Source organism: Microtus pennsylvanicus, chromosome 3 (genome assembly GCF_037038515.1).
Source record: "Microtus pennsylvanicus isolate mMicPen1 chromosome 3, mMicPen1.hap1, whole genome shotgun sequence".
In the NCBI taxonomy this organism is placed as follows: domain Eukaryota; kingdom Metazoa; phylum Chordata; class Mammalia; order Rodentia; family Cricetidae; genus Microtus; species Microtus pennsylvanicus.
In genome coordinates this window covers 144,050,645-144,069,668 of record NC_134581.1, presented here as the reverse complement: position 1 = coordinate 144,069,668, position 19,024 = coordinate 144,050,645, and the positions used below count along the sequence as shown (strand labels likewise).

At 43.8% G+C, this 19,024-nt stretch overlaps 1 protein-coding gene across 2 annotated transcripts; it reads left to right on the top strand.

The window, feature by feature from the left end:
• Positions 1–6,399: 6,399 nt before the first annotated feature.
• On the top strand, positions 6,400–18,709 carry Dnaja1 (DnaJ heat shock protein family (Hsp40) member A1). 2 transcript variants are annotated; one of them, XM_075967503.1, is made up of 9 exons: positions 6,400–6,525; positions 7,590–7,732; positions 7,865–8,042; positions 9,994–10,098; positions 11,567–11,794; positions 14,872–14,986; positions 16,439–16,554; positions 16,802–16,902; positions 17,542–18,709. In XM_075967503.1, exons 2-9 carry the CDS (start codon positions 7,601–7,603, stop codon positions 17,758–17,760), a joined length of 1,194 nt encoding a protein of 397 aa, XP_075823618.1. In that variant the 5' UTR covers positions 6,400–6,525; positions 7,590–7,600; the 3' UTR covers positions 17,761–18,709. The 2 variants fall into 2 exon arrangements, with proteins under 2 accessions (XP_075823618.1, XP_075823619.1); XM_075967504.1 differs by lacking the exon at positions 6,400–6,525 and adding an exon at positions 6,824–7,032.
• Positions 18,710–19,024: the final 315 nt, after the last annotated feature.

Sequence of the window (19,024 nt, the reverse complement as noted above, 5' to 3'; positions counted from 1 at the left end):
AACCTTTACTCAGCACTGGCAAAAAAAAAATGGCAAATGGAATTTATGAGCTTAAATTATCCAGCTCAGAGGATATTAAAAGACATTTTGTTCCTTTTCTTCTTTGGGGAGGTGGGGCACAGGAGACTGGGCTCAGAACTTTGTGCTTGCTAGACAAATGCTCTACCAGCTGAACTAAATCCCCCATTCCACGGGGCTGCTGAGATGGCCCAGTGGTTAGGAATGCTGGCCGCCTTTCCAGTTACCAGCAGGCTCCGTTCCTGTCACCCTCGTGGTGGCTCACAGCTATCTGCAACTCTAGTTCCAGGGGCTCCACCACCCTCTTCTGGTGAACATGTGTCCTCGTTCGCTTCTCTGTTGCTCCAATACACACTGAACAAAGAGACTTGGGGGAAGGAAAGGGTTTCTTTAGCCAGCAGGTTAATCAATCATGAGAGGAAGCCGGGGCAGGAACTGAAACAGAAACTGTGCTCCTTACTGATTTGTCTTCATAGCTTACTCAGTCTGATACACACACGCACACACACACACACACACACACACACACACACACACGTCATCGTCGTCGTCATCATCATTATCCAGGACCACTAGGATATACCCAGGGGTGGGACTAGCCACTGTGAGGGGACCCTCTGACATCAACCATTAATCAAGACACCCTCCCAGACTTACATACAGGCCAATATATGGAATCCTAAGATTCCCTCTTCATTCCTAGATACATCTGGGTTTGTGTCAAGTTGACAAAAGCCAACCAGTACACCTAGCTTTTTATACAGCCCAGACCCACATCACCAGGGACACACTGCCAACAGTTAGCTGTGCCCTCCTGAATCAATTAGCAATTTAAAAAAATGTCCCTCAGACCAATCTGATTGAGGCAACTGTTCACGTGAGGGTCCCTTTGCTCGGGTGTGTCAAAGTTGACAATAAACTAACCAGGACACAAGTGGTGGGGTGTGCTCATGTGTGAGTGCTCTGAGGAAACCGAGGCAGAGGTGGTGGTGGGTGTCATCCTCTGTGGCTTTGCACGTCAGTCTTTACATAGGACCTCTCACGGAGCAGCCTGATCTGCCTGGACCGGCTGGCCAGTGAGCTCCGGGATCCCCGTCTCTGCCCCCACCTATGCAATGCTGCCATTTCAGACACAAACCACCACACCCAATTTCTCCTTTTTTGTTTTTGGGATAGGGTCTCACTTTGTAACTCAGAGAGGTTTGCCTGCCTCTGGTCAACAACCCCGTGTCTCATCTCCACCCAGTTCTGGAACTAAAGGCATGTGCTACAAAGACTGCCTCACACCTAGATTTATGTGGGTTCTGGAGATTTGAACTCGGGTCTCCATGTATACAGAACAAGTTCTCTCCTCCAGGGAACCACCTCCCTACCCTGTTGTGTTCTCTTTGAGATAGACTATTGTAATGTAACCCATTATGTAACCCAAGTTAGCCATGAACTCATGACTTTTCTGCCTTGGCCTAATGCTACCACTACATTCAGAACTTGAGTTTTTCTCTCTCTTTTTACATTTATGTGCATGCGTCTGTGGTATATGTGGATCACGGCTTTCATATAGAGGTTAGAGGACAACTTGTGGGTGTTTGTTCTCTCCTTCCTCCATACGAGTTCTGGAAATCAAACTCAAGTGGCCAGGGCTTGGCAGCACGTACCTTTACCCATTGAGCCATCTTGCCAGCCATTGAGTTTCCTTGGTGGTGTGATTTATCACATCATAAATGTTTCCTGACTCTTCTATCAGTTGTCCATTTGTATCATTTGACCTTTTCCTAATAAATGGTAGCCATTTTATATTATGAATAGTAGATGCTTATGCTGTATTGCAATTCTTGTATTCTCAGATGTTTACATAGTGTCTATATCGACTTATACTTTTTGGTTGTATAAAGATTTTGGTTAAAAATAAGGGCCATATTCAATGGAGTACACTGGAACTCTTGTAACCAGATCACAAGAAGCTGCAGGTGGCTGTGGGAAGCCAAGGAGTAATGTTCATGCTCTATGCTAGGAATAAGAGTTTTATTTTAGAAGAGCTGGACGATTTTAAGATTCTAACAGTTGACTCTTTTTATTTGACGGTGCTACTGTTGGGGTTCAAACTTGGGATTTCAGGTATGCTAGGCTCCTGAACTACACCCTGAACTGTGGCGTAGCCCACATATAAACTGTTAAATAAAAAATAAAGGGATGGTGTGGAAGGTGCAGCTCAGGGTAGCAGAAGAGCATTGCTAAGCAAGCCTAGCGCATGGGTTAAATAGCTTGCAGAATAAGGACAAGAAAGGGGACAGAGCAGGGAGAGCAGGAGAAGGGAGAAGGATAAAGATCGTCGAAGCAAAGACTGAGGATTCTCTACGGCTCAGGACTAAAGGAGGTCATGGGTACACAGGAGTAATCTGGCTTACTTTTTCTTTCCTTTAAAGAAATACTGTATTTTTGATGCCATGTTGCCCAGGCTGTGTTCAAACTCCTGGGCTCCAGTGATAATCCTGCCATGACTTCAGAGTAGTTAGAACTACAGGCACACTCTATGCTCTGCACCACACCTGTTTAAAAAAAAAACAATATAGACACCACCTGAAGATGTACGAGTGAAAGGATGGGGAGTGAGGATGCTTATGGGGCCTCAACCCTGCTCTTGAAGTCCTCTGTATACAACTGACCAGAAATGATTACATTTCTTAAAGAGGAAGACCAAGACAAACAGCCTTTCTAAAGGATGCCTGTGCCAAGAGCCGGGACTGGGCATGCCCAGGGTCTTACTACAGTTCCACCCAAATCACGCCCTACAACTACCCAGTGCTCATCTGAGAGGATGGGGACATGGCCAACATGTTTATCTGCCCTCAGGAATCCCAAACCCAAGCTTGGAGAGGCTGAGACTCTGTGAACACTGCCTGGAGAAGGCTCTCTCTTGTTCTCCACCTGTGCCCTCCCCAGGAGGAAAAAAAAAGAAGCCAGACGCAGTTTCAAACTAGGGGGAGGAAGGAAAACTGGGAGTTCTAGGTCATCCTGAGTTACAAACAAAATTCAAGATTGAAGCTAACCTGGGCTACACAAGGCCCTGTCCCCTCCCAAAAAAAAAAAAGAGTAAAAGAGAAAAGAAGACAAGAAGGCAGGGTAGGGTAACTTAAACTCAAAGTCCATGCTGCTTGAGAACACTACAGACAAATGTATCAGCAAATATCCTCACCACATCCTCACACAGGCAGTTATACTACCAAGCCAAACTTGAAAGCTGAGGATATTTCCATAAGGCAGATGAATTAAGAACACAGCTGCCCTTGCATGTATACCTTGCTCAACCTAGACATAGTAGGGAGGGCCTTGGACTTGCCACAGGGCAGGGTGCCTTGTCCTCTCTTAGGATTGGAGGGGGGAAGGGGGAGAGGGTGTGGGGAGGGAATGGGAGGAGGGGCGGGAGTGGGAATTTGGATTGGTATTTTTTAAGTAATAAAATAATAATAATAATAAAAAGGATACAGCTGCCACAGGAGGAAACTGAACTCAAAGGCAAGGTGTAGTGGCTCACACCTGTAATCCTAGCATTTGGGAGGCTGAGGCAGGAGGACAGCTCTAAGTTCAAGGTTAGCCTGTGCCACAGAGTAAGGCAGAAGTGTGGAATATTTATTATTATTATTATTATTATTATTATTATTATTATTATTATTTTGTTTTATCAAGCTTTCTCTGAAGCTTTGGAGCCTGTCCTGGAACTAGCTCTTGTAGACCAGGCTGGCCTCCAACTCATAGAGATGTGCCTGCCTCTGCCTTCCGAGTGCTAAGATTAAAGGTGTGCACCACCACTGCCCAGATCTTATTTTATTATTCTATATGTATGTATACTTTTATGTGTGTGCAAAAAAATTTCAAATTAAAGCAATAAGATACTAATTTCTTACACACACTCCCATACACAGACACAGTCTCAAATATCCTAAGTAGCCTCAAATCTTCTATATAGCTTCTGTTGGCCTTGAACTCCTGATCTTCCTCCCTCAGCCTCCAAAATGGTGGGATTACAGATAGAAGCCAAGGCATTTGATTGTAAATTTTTACTTGCAAAGCTGGCAAAGATTTAACAGAACAACAAGAGAGCAAAACAGAACCACCTATATTTGAGAGGCCCGTGCACACATTGGTGGAAGCAGTACAAAGCACCATGAAAAGTTATTACAATTAATCAGAAACTGCAAGAAAAAAAAAGTTATCACAAGTTTCAATTTGTGCTCACATTGACTAGGCAATGTCAGTTATCCAGGTATCTGTCCTAAACAGATATTTGTAGGCAAGCAAGGTGTCACAGGCCTATAATCCCAGCTCTCTCCAGGTTGACAGGAGGATTACTGGATTATAGACAGAACCTATCACTTGATGTGATATTTGAGAGGGTAACACATGAGAAAAATCAGGTGTTTTTCAGCCAAAACAAAAGCACATTAGGAAGTCTGTAAGGCAAGTGGTGTGGCTTCAGGGACTGGAGCGGTTTAATGAAAGCACTGAGGCTGAAGAGGCAAACAGCACAAGGTCGACCAAACCTTAGCTTAGTAAGACACACCAAGAGCTAAAGATGTCTCCAGAGGTTTGAAAACAGTCTTTACAGCGCCGTTAGATCTGGCTTCATCCAGTTACCCAAGATTTCCTTAAGACACCGAGATGACAGCTCAGCTGGTAAAGCCCCGAAGACCTGAGTTACCTGCACAAAGGCAGAAGAGACCTGCAATGGTCCACATGCCCAAACACACACCGTAAAACGAACATTTAAAGCAGACATTCCACGCCAGGCTTCCAGGGCTTTGTCCATTAGGAACTGTGCTCAGGTGCTTCTTGTACAAGTGTTAATCTGATTTTGTGACTTCTCTTGTAATTTGTTTTGTTCAACTTCCAACAAAAGTCTAAGCAGGAGGCTCAGTGGTTAGGAGCATGCGTGACTCTTCACATCGGCCTGAAGGCTGGGGAGTTCAGTCTGTGGCCAGCCTGGGCTATAACAAGGCAAGACCCTGTCTCAAAACAAAGCCAAGGGGGGAGGGGGTAGAGAGATGGCTGATCAGCTAAAAGCACCCGTTGCTCTTGCAGAGGCCCCAGGTTCAATTTCTAGCACTCTCGTGGTGGCTCACAACTGCATGTAACCCCAGCTACAGAGGATCCAACTCCTATTCTGATCTCCAAGGGCACTAGGCATGCATGCGGTGCACATTCACACATATAAACCAAACATTCATACACATACAGTAAGTGCAAAAATGTATTTTTTTATTTTTTTGGATTTTCGAGACAGGGCTTCTCTGTAGCTTTTGGTTCCTGTCCTGGAACTAGCTCTTGTAGACCAGGCTGGCCTCGAACTCACAGAGATCCGCCTGCCTCTGCCTCCCGAGTGCTGGGATTAAAGGCATGCACCACAACTGCCTGGCGCAAAAAAATAATAATAATTTTAAAAAGCCAAACAAAACAATAAAATATATGGTGTTGTGTATAAAAGTTATCTGAACAGTCAGAGACTCCATGCCTCCGACTTCCTTGGGACACACACTATTAAAAAATAAATCTTTGTAAAATCTGTGAAATCTACTTTTTCAAGCTTGCACCTTCAGCTTCTTTTATGTGTCTCTTGGGTTACTGAAGAAGAAAAACATACTCCATTTCTCATTCTGTCCTTTGAAAGGCTGAGACTCACTTTGCCAACTACAGATTTTGATTTGCTGACTAGATCTAAAGATGGTCAGGAAACTAAAACGACTAGCTAAAGAAATTAATTTCTTTTGGGCTGCTATTCTGCAGCCAAACCGGGTGGAAGATTGACTAGAAGAGTCCATGGCCCTTAGTTTGTAGCAGGCATTCCAAAGGCTTCTCTGTCTGGTGCAGTCCCAGGTTCCCACCACGCGAGGCTTCGAAACTAGAAGGATCTGAAGCCTGGGCTTTTCCAAAACGCTCTGACACGTGTGTACTCGGGCGAAACCACCAGATCCCAAGCCCGCAAGGTTGGTCTGGCGACAAGGCCGGCCTTGCTCAGCATTTCTTGCCTGCAGGGCTCAGAGCTAATGGGACTGCAGAAAATCAGGCTCCAGGTGGGGTTCGGGTTGGGTTCCCACAGATTCCCTGTGGCACAGGTCCCACTGTCGGGAACAGGCGCAGCCTCAGAAGCCCAGGGCTCCGGGATCGGACCTCTCCACCTCAAGACTTCCGCACTCTGCGCTCCGGCAGCAAAGAAAAACCTCTAGAAGATTCCGCCCGCGGGGCTGGAGTCCACCCCCACAAGGACCTTGGGCGTAGCCACTCCCTGCCCCAGCGCCCCCGCGCCGTTGCCCAGGTAACCGAGGGGCGGTGGCAGCGGCGTGGGGCGGGACTTCCGGCGAGTGACGCGGCCGGGCTCGGCTACAAAAGAGGTCGGCTGCGGCGGGCCGGGCGGAACTTTCCAGAACGCTCAGTGGGAGGAGGAGGGCCGGCGTCCGCCCGAACCGCGCTGTGCTACGCTCCTCTTTCCGCTCTCCGGCACCGGCCCGCTCACTGGTGAGTCTCGGGCCTCCCTCGGCCGCGACGCGCGGCCTGGACGCCAGACAAGCGGGGAAGCCGCGCAGCCGGAGGCGGTTGGCCCCGCGTGGGCGGGGGCTGCGGGTTCTCCGAGCCGGACTCGGTCTTCGGAAGGCGGCCGCTATGCCCTGCGCACTGCCCGCCCGCACGCACGCCACGAGGAGGCCTGAGGCCGAGCCAGCCCCGCGCCCGCCTCATACGCCTCTCGCTGCGCACCCCTTTCGCCCGGCCGCCCGCGCCGGGTGGGCAGCGCTGCGCACGCGCGGACCGAGGCAGGGGTGAGGGGCTGCGGGAGGAGCCGGGCGGAGGCTGCGGCTGGCGCTTCTCCTGGCTCTCCTCCCTCTCTTTGTTGAGGTCCGGCCTTCTCCCTCCGCCTTTTCGATCTGGGTGGGAGGGAGGAAGGAAGGAAACCTTAACGGTCGGCGCCAGGTGCCAGGGAAACCCAGAGGGCGAAGTCGACTTCGCGGGCCCGAGGGGCGAGAGCGGGTAAGCGGCGAGCAGGGGCCGGATGGCGCCGGCGCCGGGGCACCTGCTCCTTGGAGCTGGGCTCGTAAGCCACTCCTCCACCCCCGGGAGCCCGCTGTCTCTTCCGGCGAGTGCAGGGCCTTTATCAGATGTACAAAGGCAATGGTAATGTGCTAACCACTGGACAGAACCTATCGGTGCTGCTCTGGGTTCCTAGCACAACCTCTGGGGAAAGGAAACCGGAAGAAACCCGATCTCACACACATCTGGTGGTGCGGGAGAGAAGGAACCAGCTGCTAGAAAGGCTTTCGGGTTCCCTCAAGTTTGTATTTAATCTGTTAGAATTTGCAGCAGAATCGTATCGGAATTGTTAGCTTTTACGACGTTTAGGGAAGCTGTGTATTTTATATGTCAAGGATCAGGTTGCTTTAGTGATGGTAGTTTGTTAAAAAACTACCAGTTAAAAGCCAGTCATGGTGGCGCACACCTTTAACCCAGCGCTCAGGAGGCAGAGGCAGGTGGATTTTCTGCACAAAATTAAAAGCTGGTTTAAAACGCCCCCAATTTTCTGATTTCAGGCTGTAAAAAAATGGTGAAAGAAACCACTTACTATGATGTTTTGGGGGTCAAACCCAGTGCCACCCAGGAAGAATTGAAAAAGGCTTATAGAAAATTGGCCTTGAAGTACCACCCTGATAAGAATCCAAATGAAGGCGAAAAGGCAAGTACATTCTCAAAGCAGCTCAGCAGTGTTGCCTTGTGTGTAGCTGCTGGGGCCTGAAAGTCAAGGTCATCCTAATACAGTGGCTGTGCTTTGTGACTGTCTCTAATGGGATTTCTTTTTCTGAAACAGTTTAAACAGATTTCTCAAGCTTATGAAGTTCTTGCTGATTCCAAAAAAAGGGAGTTGTATGATAAAGGAGGAGAGCAGGCGATTAAAGAGGGTGGAGCAGGTGGTGGTTTTGGCTCACCCATGGATATCTTTGATATGTTCTTTGGAGGAGGAGGAAGGATGCAGAGAGAAAGGAGAGGTAAGGAAAATCTAGCTTACCTGAGCAGAGTGTGGAGTAGCTGCCGATGAAAGACTGAAAATTCCCCTATATTGCATGTTGGTTCATGAACTGCCTCTGATTTCTGGTGTTCTTTATAATTAAGATTTTTACGTGATCAAAATAGCTAAGCTAATCTAGTGGATGTATCCAACTCCACAGATTCCCAACAGTCAGGTAACAAAGCACAGCAACGTGGGCTTCTGAGCCACACATTTTGGGCGATAACCTTTGCCCCTAAACATAGTGGTAAGTGCAGTGGCCTCTGTTGGCTAAAGATGAAGTTGAGTTGAAAAAACTAAAGCTTAGCAAGCTTGTGCAGCAAACCAAGACTGAAAACACGGCTCGTTGCCTCCAGATGACCTCCCTGCTGCCTGTTTAATCTTGCTTCAGCTTTGCTAACTCAACTTAGGCATGGAATGTTTTAACCAAAAAGTTGTCTGTGGGCCAGACAGACATCTTGGGAAGATAGTATTGGAGATCAAAATAGTACTTCATTCTCAATATAATTTATACAAGCTGATGGAGAGACACAGTTATAGAACAGGTGGGCAGGCCATTTAATTTCACGTTGCCCTTCTAAAGGTTTAGGAAGATGAAAGCCGTGGTCCTGAGAAATGGTTCAGTGGTTAAGAACACTTGTATTTTTTGCAAAAGGTCCAGGTTTCATTTCCCAACAACCACATCCAGTGGCTCATTACTGCCTGTGACTCCAGCTCCAGGGGATCTGATAACCTCTTCCGACCTCTGGGCTTATAAACATGCATGCACACAAATTAAAATTAAAAAAGATTGTTAGCCATAAAACATTTGTAAGGATGGTAGGGGCTTCTGAGAAGTTACCACTAGCCTTTTTGGCTTAGTTAATATAATTTGAGTGGGTTTTGTTCCTGCTGCTTTGAAAGTGTACTTGGTCAGTTTCCAGGAGCTTTGTGTTTTTTCCTTTCCTGTTAAGAAAGGGGCAACTTTCAACTTGGTAGAGCCTACTTACTTAACATGTTCTCTTTATGATAATAGAAACCCAAAGTGAAGCTAAAAGAAGGATTTGATGACACCACCTCACTTAAAAGGAGTGAAACTTCATTCAGTTAGCCATCGGGCAGTGCTACTTTGTGGTGGATAAAGTCCTGGTGGAAAGATCACTAGCTGGGAACTTATTAACCATAGATAAATGATTTTACTTCCATAGCCTAGTTGTCCTTAAGTGATCTCAACAACCTATTTTCCATTGCAGGAGGTAAATTATACATGGCATTCCTTTGTAGTCCCCAGCCAAATGTGGGTCTTTAAATTCAGATTAACTTAAGATGGGGAAAATAGTCTCTCCAGCTATGGTAGCCGCCACACTTAATAAAGTTGTGTTCAGTAATTATGACTAGTAATTGCTATATTGAATGCATAAAATGTGCCCATTGTTACAGAAAGTTCTGTTCCATTACAAAAGGCATAAGAAATTTATCATTTGAAACAACCAGTTCTAGCCTAGCAGTAGGACCTATTGAAAACAGAAGTAAGAATTGGTATTTCAGTAGTGTCTCAATATTGGCTTCTCCAGCCAATCTTGATTAGAAAGAATTTACTGTTTGGATGAAGTAACTGGCCATGTTGCTTAATGCCTAATAAGTGAAACCTTCAAAGGGATACATACTTTGAATTATTGTGAAATGTGCCTGAGCACTGAGTGTCTTTTAAGGGGAGTATTAATTGTTGCATTTCTAAGGCTGCCTCTTCTGTGTCATTAGGTAGATGAATCTCTGACATTTTCCTTATCTATGATTCAGTCAGTTTGAGAATCAAGTGATTGGGTGAATGTTGTAGACTATAGCTCAACAAATTTACAGTTTGAGGCTGGTATTAGATTTCCTTTTCCCTTTTTATAGTGCCTTCAACAAACATTACACATAAGCATTTAATGAGTAGTGTTTTGTTCTAGGTAAAAATGTTGTGCATCAGCTCTCAGTGACCTTAGAAGACTTATATAATGGTGCAACAAGAAAACTGGCTCTGCAGAAGAATGTGATCTGTGACAAATGTGAAGGTGAGGGCTCTTCCTGTTGGGTTCCTGAGATACGGTCGCTATAGATTGGGCTGGACTTGTGTTCCAAGTCCTGGGGTTACACCTGGTCCCATGCCTTACTTTTTGGATAGACAAAACTGATGCTACACTAAAAGAGCTGAACCTCCCACCATCTTTATCATGACATTTTCATGCATGTATATAATGTATCTTTCATCATTGCTCTTTTGTTCAGCTTCCTCTATTCCTTATTCCTTAGTACTCTGTATGCCCATGTTTTGATGGCTCAGTGAGTCCCATTAGAGTTGGCTTCAGTGATTGTATTATAGAAGAAAATGTTTCTCCAGGGATGAGGCTTTGACATCAGCTTCTTTATTACAAGAAAGTTGGTGGGTCCAATCCTGTAGAGATCCTAAGTAGCACTTTTTTTTTAACACTTTTTTTTTTTTTTTTGATTTTCGAGACAGGGTTTCTCCGTAGCTTTTTGGTTCCTGTCCTGGAACTAGCTCTTGTAGACCAGGCTGACCTTGAACTCACAGAGAGCACTTTTTTTTTTTAAACACAACTTTGTACATATGCATGCTGTGTTGTCTGTGTGGGAGGTCAAAAAACAACTTGTAGTAATCAGTTTTCTACTTCAACCATGCAGGCTAAAATCATCAAACTGGGGTTGGTCAGGCTTGGTGTCTGGGGTGGGGGTGCTATTGGAACATGTTAATACTGTGGTGAGGGCAGTCTTCTAATTAACTGCCAGACTCATTGCTTCCTTAAAGTGTTCTCTCAAGAGAGTGCAAATTCTGAGGTTGCTTGCAGAGATCTTCACTTTTAGGCCTGCCTACTTGAGCTCTAACTGGAAAGTCATGACACTCCACCCCCACTTGTCCCCTACCCCACTGTGTTTTGCCTGTCTTTGTGTGTCTGCTTCATGTAGTACCTAGGGAGGCCAGAAGAAGGCTTCATATCCCCTGGAACTAGAATTAAAGGGGGTGGTGGGTTGTGAGCCACCGTTTGGGTGCTGGGCATCAAACTCAGGTCCTCTGGACCCGTAGCCAATGTTCATAAGTGAGTCATCTCACTAGGCCCTGCTTTTCTTTCCCATACCTCCTCCTGTTCCCACCCCTTTATTTCAACCAAAATCCTATGAATACATGCTCTGACACTCTTGGGTATTATCATATCTAAAACATGTCATCCCTTGCCAACACAAATACTTGCTGACCTCCATTTCTAAACACAAGCTCAAAAGGCAAGACTTCTTACCCTCCTTGGCACCTGATGAGATTTACAGCTTTACAGCTTGCTTACCTTGTTCCCCCCACCCCCCAACTTCCAAAGAAGAGTATTTTTAAACCTTGTGATTTTGAAATGGCCCTTTTAGAGTCTGAATTGTACATTTTAGGATAGCAGTCCATAAGCCCTTGAACATATTAAGGAGTTAGACTCAGTCTCTGCTAAGTTCATAACACAAGTTTATTTTGAAATTCTCCAGGCCGAGGTGGTAAGAAAGGAGCAGTAGAGTGCTGTCCCAACTGTCGTGGGACTGGCATGCAAATAAGGATTCATCAGATCGGACCAGGAATGGTCCAGCAAATTCAGTCAGTGTGTATGGAATGCCAGGGTCATGGAGAACGCATCAGTCCTAAAGACAGATGTAAAAGCTGCAATGGAAGAAAGATAGTTCGAGAGAAGAAGATTTTAGAAGTTCATATTGATAAAGGTAAGTTCTGATCTACTCTCTAGTCTGAATTATATTTTTTTGTTCTTACAGTTTATTCATATTATGATGTTTTGTTACTGTTCACCCCATTCCTCATTATCTTCTGTAGCACTTGCCTGTCATGTTCTCATCTTTGTAGACTGTGATACACTGGGTGTTATTAGGTTAGGAGTGCTTTGTGAGCATGAGTGGGGATTATTTACTGGTAATTTTTCAGTGGCTACACCATCAAAGAAATGAACCCCCCCTCCAGTAAACAACTGTGTAGAGAGTGTGTGGCCTTATGAGCCCCTCCCTCGTTTACAATTATTTTTAAAACTATTTTTAGGTTATGTGAGTAATCCTAATTAAGTGGCAACAATTAAAGGTCACTCTATCCAAAATCGGTTCTCTGAAGTCTAATTATCCTGTCTCAGAGAAGTTATACTGGCACATTCTTAGGGGATGTGTGTGAGGGAAAGAATAAGCTCATTAAAACTTAGATTGCTGACTTGTTACAAGAGTATGTGTGAGTATCAGTCCTGTTTGTTTTTTCAAGACAAGTTTTCTCTGTGTAGCCCTGGCTCTCCTGGAACTTTTGTAGACCAGTCTGGCCTTGAACTCACAGAGATTGCCCACCTCTGCCTCCTGACTACTAGGAGTAAAGGTGTGCGCCGCTGCACCCAGTGCAGTCAATTGGTTCCTCAGGACTACACAGAAATCCTGTCTCTTTTTTTTTTTTTTTTTAAAGCTTTTTGTGTTTTGAGACAGGGTTCCTCTGTGTAACGGCTTTGGCTGCCCAGGAACTCTATACCAGGCTGACCTCAGACTTAAAGAGATCTGCCTTGGCCTCCCAAGTGCCAGGATTAAAGGCATACACTACCATGGCCTGACTGTTGTTTTTAGGTTTTTATTTATATATTTTTTTTTCTCAGTATATTATCGATTCTTTGGGAACTTCACATCATATACACTCTATCACATTTGTTTCCTAGTCCTTCCCTGTTCTATGACGAGCGGGCCCACTGCCCGGCTAGCTAACCCTCCAAATAACCACACAGAAACTGTATTCATTTAAACACTGCTTGGGCCATTATATCTAACCCCTTCTTGGCCAACTCTCACATCCTGATCTAACCCATTTCCACCAATCTGTATCACCACGAGGTCGTGGCTTACCGGGAAAGATTCTAACCAACGTCAGTCTCGGGCAGGAGAAGCATGGCGTCTGCCACACTGCTCTTCTTCCCAGCATTCTGTTCTGTCTACTCCGCCCACCTCTAAGTTCTGCCCTATCAAAAGGCCAAGGCAGTTTCTTTATTCAACCAATGAAAGCAACACAAATCCAGAAGGACCTCCTACACCACTTCCCAGTTGGAAGCCATCTGTTGTGGAGAGCATCCTATCAACATCCTATCAGAATTTTTAAGATTTCTTTTTAATGGCTTCTTGTTTAAGGCTGTTACTATTTGGGGGAGTGGGGTAAGAGGTTGTTACAGAAGTCTTCCATATCCTTCTTTCTTACCTGTGTGTGTGTGTACAATCATGGATATCCCTGCCAACATAGCTTATTTGGTCTTTGTGACCTTTGGGAATGTGAGCACAGACTGAACAGGGGCTACTGGTTGCAGTGGGGCTATCCAGACAGGGCTCTGCTATGCAGCTGGGATCATGTACATCAACATAGCTTCAGGCCACAGCATAGACCATGACATCTGCCAAGCCTTCTGCCCATGTTGCCACTGTTTTTAAGTTTTTGACATTTTTCAACAGGATTTCAGTATGTAGCATAAGCTGCTTCTGCCTCCCTGGTGTTGGGATCATAAACCTGCCCTCCAGACTTAGGCCCTGGGCTGGTAGATAATACTAAATGTATAAGCAAGAGAACCTGAATTCAAATTCCCAGCACCCAAGGGGAAAAAATGCTAGGTGTGGCCATATACTACTAGTCTTGTATACTCCTGGCCTGGAGGTCTAGGAGTTGAAGAGAGCACTACTAGGGCTTGTGACCTGTTAACTCTAGATTCAGTGAGACAGAAGGACGCGTGATCTCCTCTCCTGGCCTCCATGAACAAGTATACATTATTCATTGAACTAAGTGTGTGAGTCAGAATTAGAAACAGGTAGGAATCTCAGTAAATACACACATTAAAAAAAAAAAAAAACGCTGCACTGGAATATACTCAGTATTTTATATATAGACTAGTATCTAAGATAGTATCTAATAAAATAGTAAATAACCTTTTTTTTGTATTTTTGAGACTGTCCTGGAACTCATTTTGTAGACTAGACTGGCCTTGAACTCAAAGATCCTGGCTCTGCCTCCCTTGTATTGGGATTAAAGGTGTGCACCACCACTGCCTGGCTAACAGCTTTTTTGTTTTTAATGAGTTGAGGCTAGTAGAAACCAAACCCAGGGCCTTTGCATGTACTGGGTAATTATCTATCACATAGCTACCTATCCTAAAAGATAAATTTTTGAGCAAAATGAACAGACACGGGAAAAATGAGAACTGAAGGTGTGAGAGGCTTCAAGGGACAAATACTCATTTATGGATTTTTAAATAAACTGGTAGTTTTCTTACTAGAAATACAGCTGCTACAACAAAAGCAGTTGTCACAGCTGCTTAGTTTAATGGTAGTAATTACAGAGTGTTATACAATAGAAATAAGTTAGTGGTAATAGTGTTTATCAGTTGCCAGTTGGGTTCCGGCATGGGCATTTTTCATCCTCAGTTACTGGAATGAAATGTCTCTTTGGGAAAGTTGAGACTTAGGATGGATATGTAGGTAAGTAGGTAGTATTTCTGAAATTAGAAGCCTGATTCTTTGTTGAGTTGTATCATCTACTGTTTGTGGTGATAGCCTGCTTAAGTACAGCCAAACTGGACTGGATGCCATCCACAAGGATTTGATGCTAAAAAAAAAAAAAAAAATCTGCATGTAGAAGTCAGAAGGACACGTTGCAGGAATTGTACTGAAGGTTGAACCCAAGTCCTCAGCATATGCTGTACCACCACATCTGTGTTTCAGTAGATTTTATGGTTTAGCCCTTTGTGTCTGATACCAATAAAACTTCACAATTGATCTGTGTTTAGGCATGAAAGATGGTCAGAAGATAACATTCCATGGTGAAGGAGACCAAGAGCCAGGACTGGAGCCAGGAGACATTATCATTGTGTTAGACCAGAAGGACCATGCTGTTTTTACACGGTAAAGACTTAATCACTCTTTCAAACGAACTTGCATATTTGGTTGAATTCTAGTTTGAGAACACAGAATAAATAACTTAGGTATGTATATAGAACAAGCTATAATGTGTTCTATAAAAGTTCATTTTCTGGGGCTGGAGAAATGGCTCAGAGGTCCTGCCTGAGTTTTATTTAATTCTCAGCAACCACATTGGTGGCTCAGAACCATCTGTGAGATTTGGCGCCCTCTTCTGGCCTGCAGGCATATATTCAGACGGAATACTGTATACATAATCTTTTTAAAAAAAAACTCATTACCTCTGATGTGGTTGTAAATGGTTGGAAGTAGAATCAAGATTTTAACTTTTGACTTCAAAACAAAATTGTTGACTAGATGTTTTCTTTGACTGTAAATGGATAGCAAGCAAACTTTGCCGCCACCCTACCCCTTCAGTCTCTGGACAGTAGTTTCCCATCCTTGGTTTATGGTTTCAGTTGTCAATAAGATTAAATTTTGAGACTCTGTTAAGCATATATGTATATTCAAGGCTGTAGTACTGAATTTGTATTTGGGGGTGGGGGGTGGGGGTTGGTTTTTTTCGAAAGGGTTTCTCTGTAGCTTTAGAGCATCCTGGAACTAGCTCCTGTAGACCAGGCTGGTTTTGAACTCACGGAGATCTGCCCACCTCTGCCTCCCAAATGTTGGGAATAAAGACGTGCGCCACCACTGCCCAGCTCTGAATTTGTACCTTGAAGCATAAGATTTTCAAACTCAATTTGGAATTGAGTTGGGGGAAATGTGTGGAAGGAGCCTATTTAAGAAAGGGTATTTATCAGGTGTTTATTCTATGTTGGAAAAATATAAATTTGAGGGACTGTTAACTATTAGAAGATGCTATCATGATGTTACTAGGCACAATGCTTAATACACGTACTAGCAAAGCAGTTCTTATTGTCCCTTAAAAATTCATAATTGACCTAAATAATCTAAGATCAGCCCACGGTTGTTTGCATTTACCCTGATTCCTATATTACAAACATGTATTGGCTCCTTTAGCTTCAATGTTTTTTGTTTTTTTCTCTCCCCTCCTAAAAAACCAGATTTACCTAGAGGTGGTAATACACACCTTTAATCCCAGATCTCTGTGAGGCCATCCTGGTCTACAAAGGGAGTTCCAGGGTAGCAAGAGCTTCAAGAGCTTTTACACCAGAGAGAGAAACAACAAAAAAGATTTAAAATTGTTTTAAGATCAAAGCATGCCTGCCTTGACCCTCCTGTCATTCTACCTCTAAAGTGCTGGCCTGTACCACAGTGCTCAGCTCTGAGGCAGGATTTTGTAGCTTATTCAGCAAACAGCTGGCCACAAATCTCAACTTTCAGGTGTTTGTCAAAGTTTGCCCAGTGTGGTGTGTATAGTCATCTGGTGATTTGAAAGACATAAGACATAACTGTTCCTTCTATTTACTGCTGTAGACGAGGAGAAGACCTTTTCATGTGTATGGACATACAGCTGGTTGAAGCATTGTGCGGCTTCCAAAAGCCAATATCCACTCTTGACAACCGAACCATAGTCATCACCTCTCATCCAGGTATAACTAGATGAACCTGTTTTCCTATTTGAACTTCTGAGGGGAAAGTATCATCTTTTCCTTCTTAGGGCTGAAATGAAGTTATGGGGCCTTGGATAAAATGTCAATTTCTTCTTGGGAAAGCTGTAAATGAAGGCAACAGGGTTGCTGGACCACAGTTAGCTCAGAGGTGTTTGCTCTCTGTGTGTGCTTTTTTTCCCTTATGCAAATGTGACCATACTTAAGAATTTGGCTTCAATGTCTTTAGGTCAGATTGTCAAGCATGGAGATATAAAATGTGTGCTGAATGAAGGTATGCCAATATATCGTCGGCCATATGAAAAAGGACGTCTAATCATTGAGTTTAAGGTAAGAACTCAAGGATATTTGATAATGGCTAATAAAGAGTGAACAAATGCGTTTATTCCCTTTGTCCAGAAAGAATTGACAAACCAGGTGACCAAGGTGGGGGGCGGCGTGGCTCAGAAAGGCTTACTTAGTATTATGACAGTCTGTTAGCAGCTATCCTGGGTGGTATGCCCATGTAATCTAGCACTGGAAAGGATTGGGTAAAGAATAAATCATCTAAGCCGGGTGGTGGTGGCGCATTCCTTTAATCCTGGCACCTGGAAGGCAGAGGCAGGCGGATCTCTGCGAGTTCAAGGCCAGCTTGGTCTACAAGAACTAGTTCCAGGAGAGCTAGGACTTTTAACATAGAGAAACCCTATCTCGAAAAAAAAAATCATCTAGCTGGGCTGGATGGTGAAGGTGAACACCTTTAATTCCAGCACTCAAGGCCAGTGTGGTCTACAGAACTAATTCCAGGACAGTTAGGGCTACACAGAACATGTCTGAAAAAGCAAAATAATAATGATTGGTTCTAAGCCAAAGTTGCGAGGTATACCTAAAGAAATAGGTAATTAATTGTTTTTTTCTGGAGGAATAGTTCCAGTGTACTTAAAGGATCTAATGATAGACTCAGACTTAGCTGCAATTTCTTTTTTGCAGGTGAACTTTCCTGAGAATGGCTTTCTCTCTCCTGATAAACTTTCTTTGCTGGAAAAACTCCTTCCTGAAAGGAAGGAAGTAGAAGAGACTGATGAAATGGATCAGGTAGAACTGGTGGACTTTGATCCAAATCAGGAAAGACGGCGTCATTATAATGGAGAAGCATATGAGGACGATGAACATCACCCTAGAGGTGGTGTTCAGTGTCAGACCTCTTAATGGGCCAGTTACTGTTTGTCACTCTATATGCAGTAGTGAATGTGGGAAGGACTGTAATCATAATATGCTCACTACTTGGCTGTTGTTCTTGTTTTAATATTCAACTATAGTAGTGTTTTAAAAGTTAAATGAAGAATAAACACAAATATAAAAGCTCTGACTTTGCCCTGTATGTATGATGACTTCAGTGTTCAAGATGAAGTTTAGTACTTGTGAAAAAACTACTTTAAAAGTTCCCTAGCATCTGTTAGGTCATATCTTGTGTAACTGATATTAGCTGTGTACATTAGACTGATATGCTAGGTATGTGTTATATGACCCTTAATTGTTAAGCTATGGAATCAAAATTCTGTACTTAAGGTAATCAGAAAAAGAAAACAATTAGTGACATGTTGGTCTGTCTAGTTGTATGAAGTGGACTAATTGTGATGCCTCTGCATTGTATTGCCTCAGCCATTACTAGAAGGTGGCATAATACATAATTTCACCTGTTATTAGTGATAGAAATGATACATTCCTAAAGAAATTTATCATAAACTACTGCTTAAGGGCTTGCTCTTCTAGATTGCATTCCCTTCTGCTGTGCCATTTGTTAAAAAAAATATATATATATACATACACAGTTAGAAAACATGGTCACCTCTCTTCCCTTCTCCTTGAACCATGATAAGCCCTTGGGTAGTGACTTCCAAAACCCAAGAAATTTTACAAATTAAAGTGAAGAGACCTTGTATGTGGGGAAGTGATTTGCATGTATAATCCAGGAAAGGCTTGCTATTTGACTTAGGCTCCAACGTAATTGCAATTTAATGTTGGTAGTATAGCAAATTATGAATAGCTTTGTTGTATGTTTTAAAGTCACATGTTCACATGCTTAAATCTGGGTATCGGAATTTAAGCAGTTATTGAAATGTATGACTGTCTCCTAATACACTGATTATAAAGTGTTTCTAATGTGTCACTGCAGGCCTTTTTTTCTCAGTTCAAAGTTTTGGCTTTTAGAATGTTACTTTATTACTTTGTTCCTGAAATATGCAAATGATTAATATATATGGGTAAGTAGCAAAAGTGTAGGTCTGAGCCCAGGTCAGAAAAGGAACTGCACCCACCTGGGTGAGAGTATGTGAACTACATGCCAGTGCAGTACTCAGTACGTGGGTCTATCACAGCTTCTGTAATCAGGAATTTAAAAACATTTCCAATCTGGAAGTACAATGAAGTTCTCTTCATGGAGAGAACATCTGAATCAAAAAGCAGGGTGAGA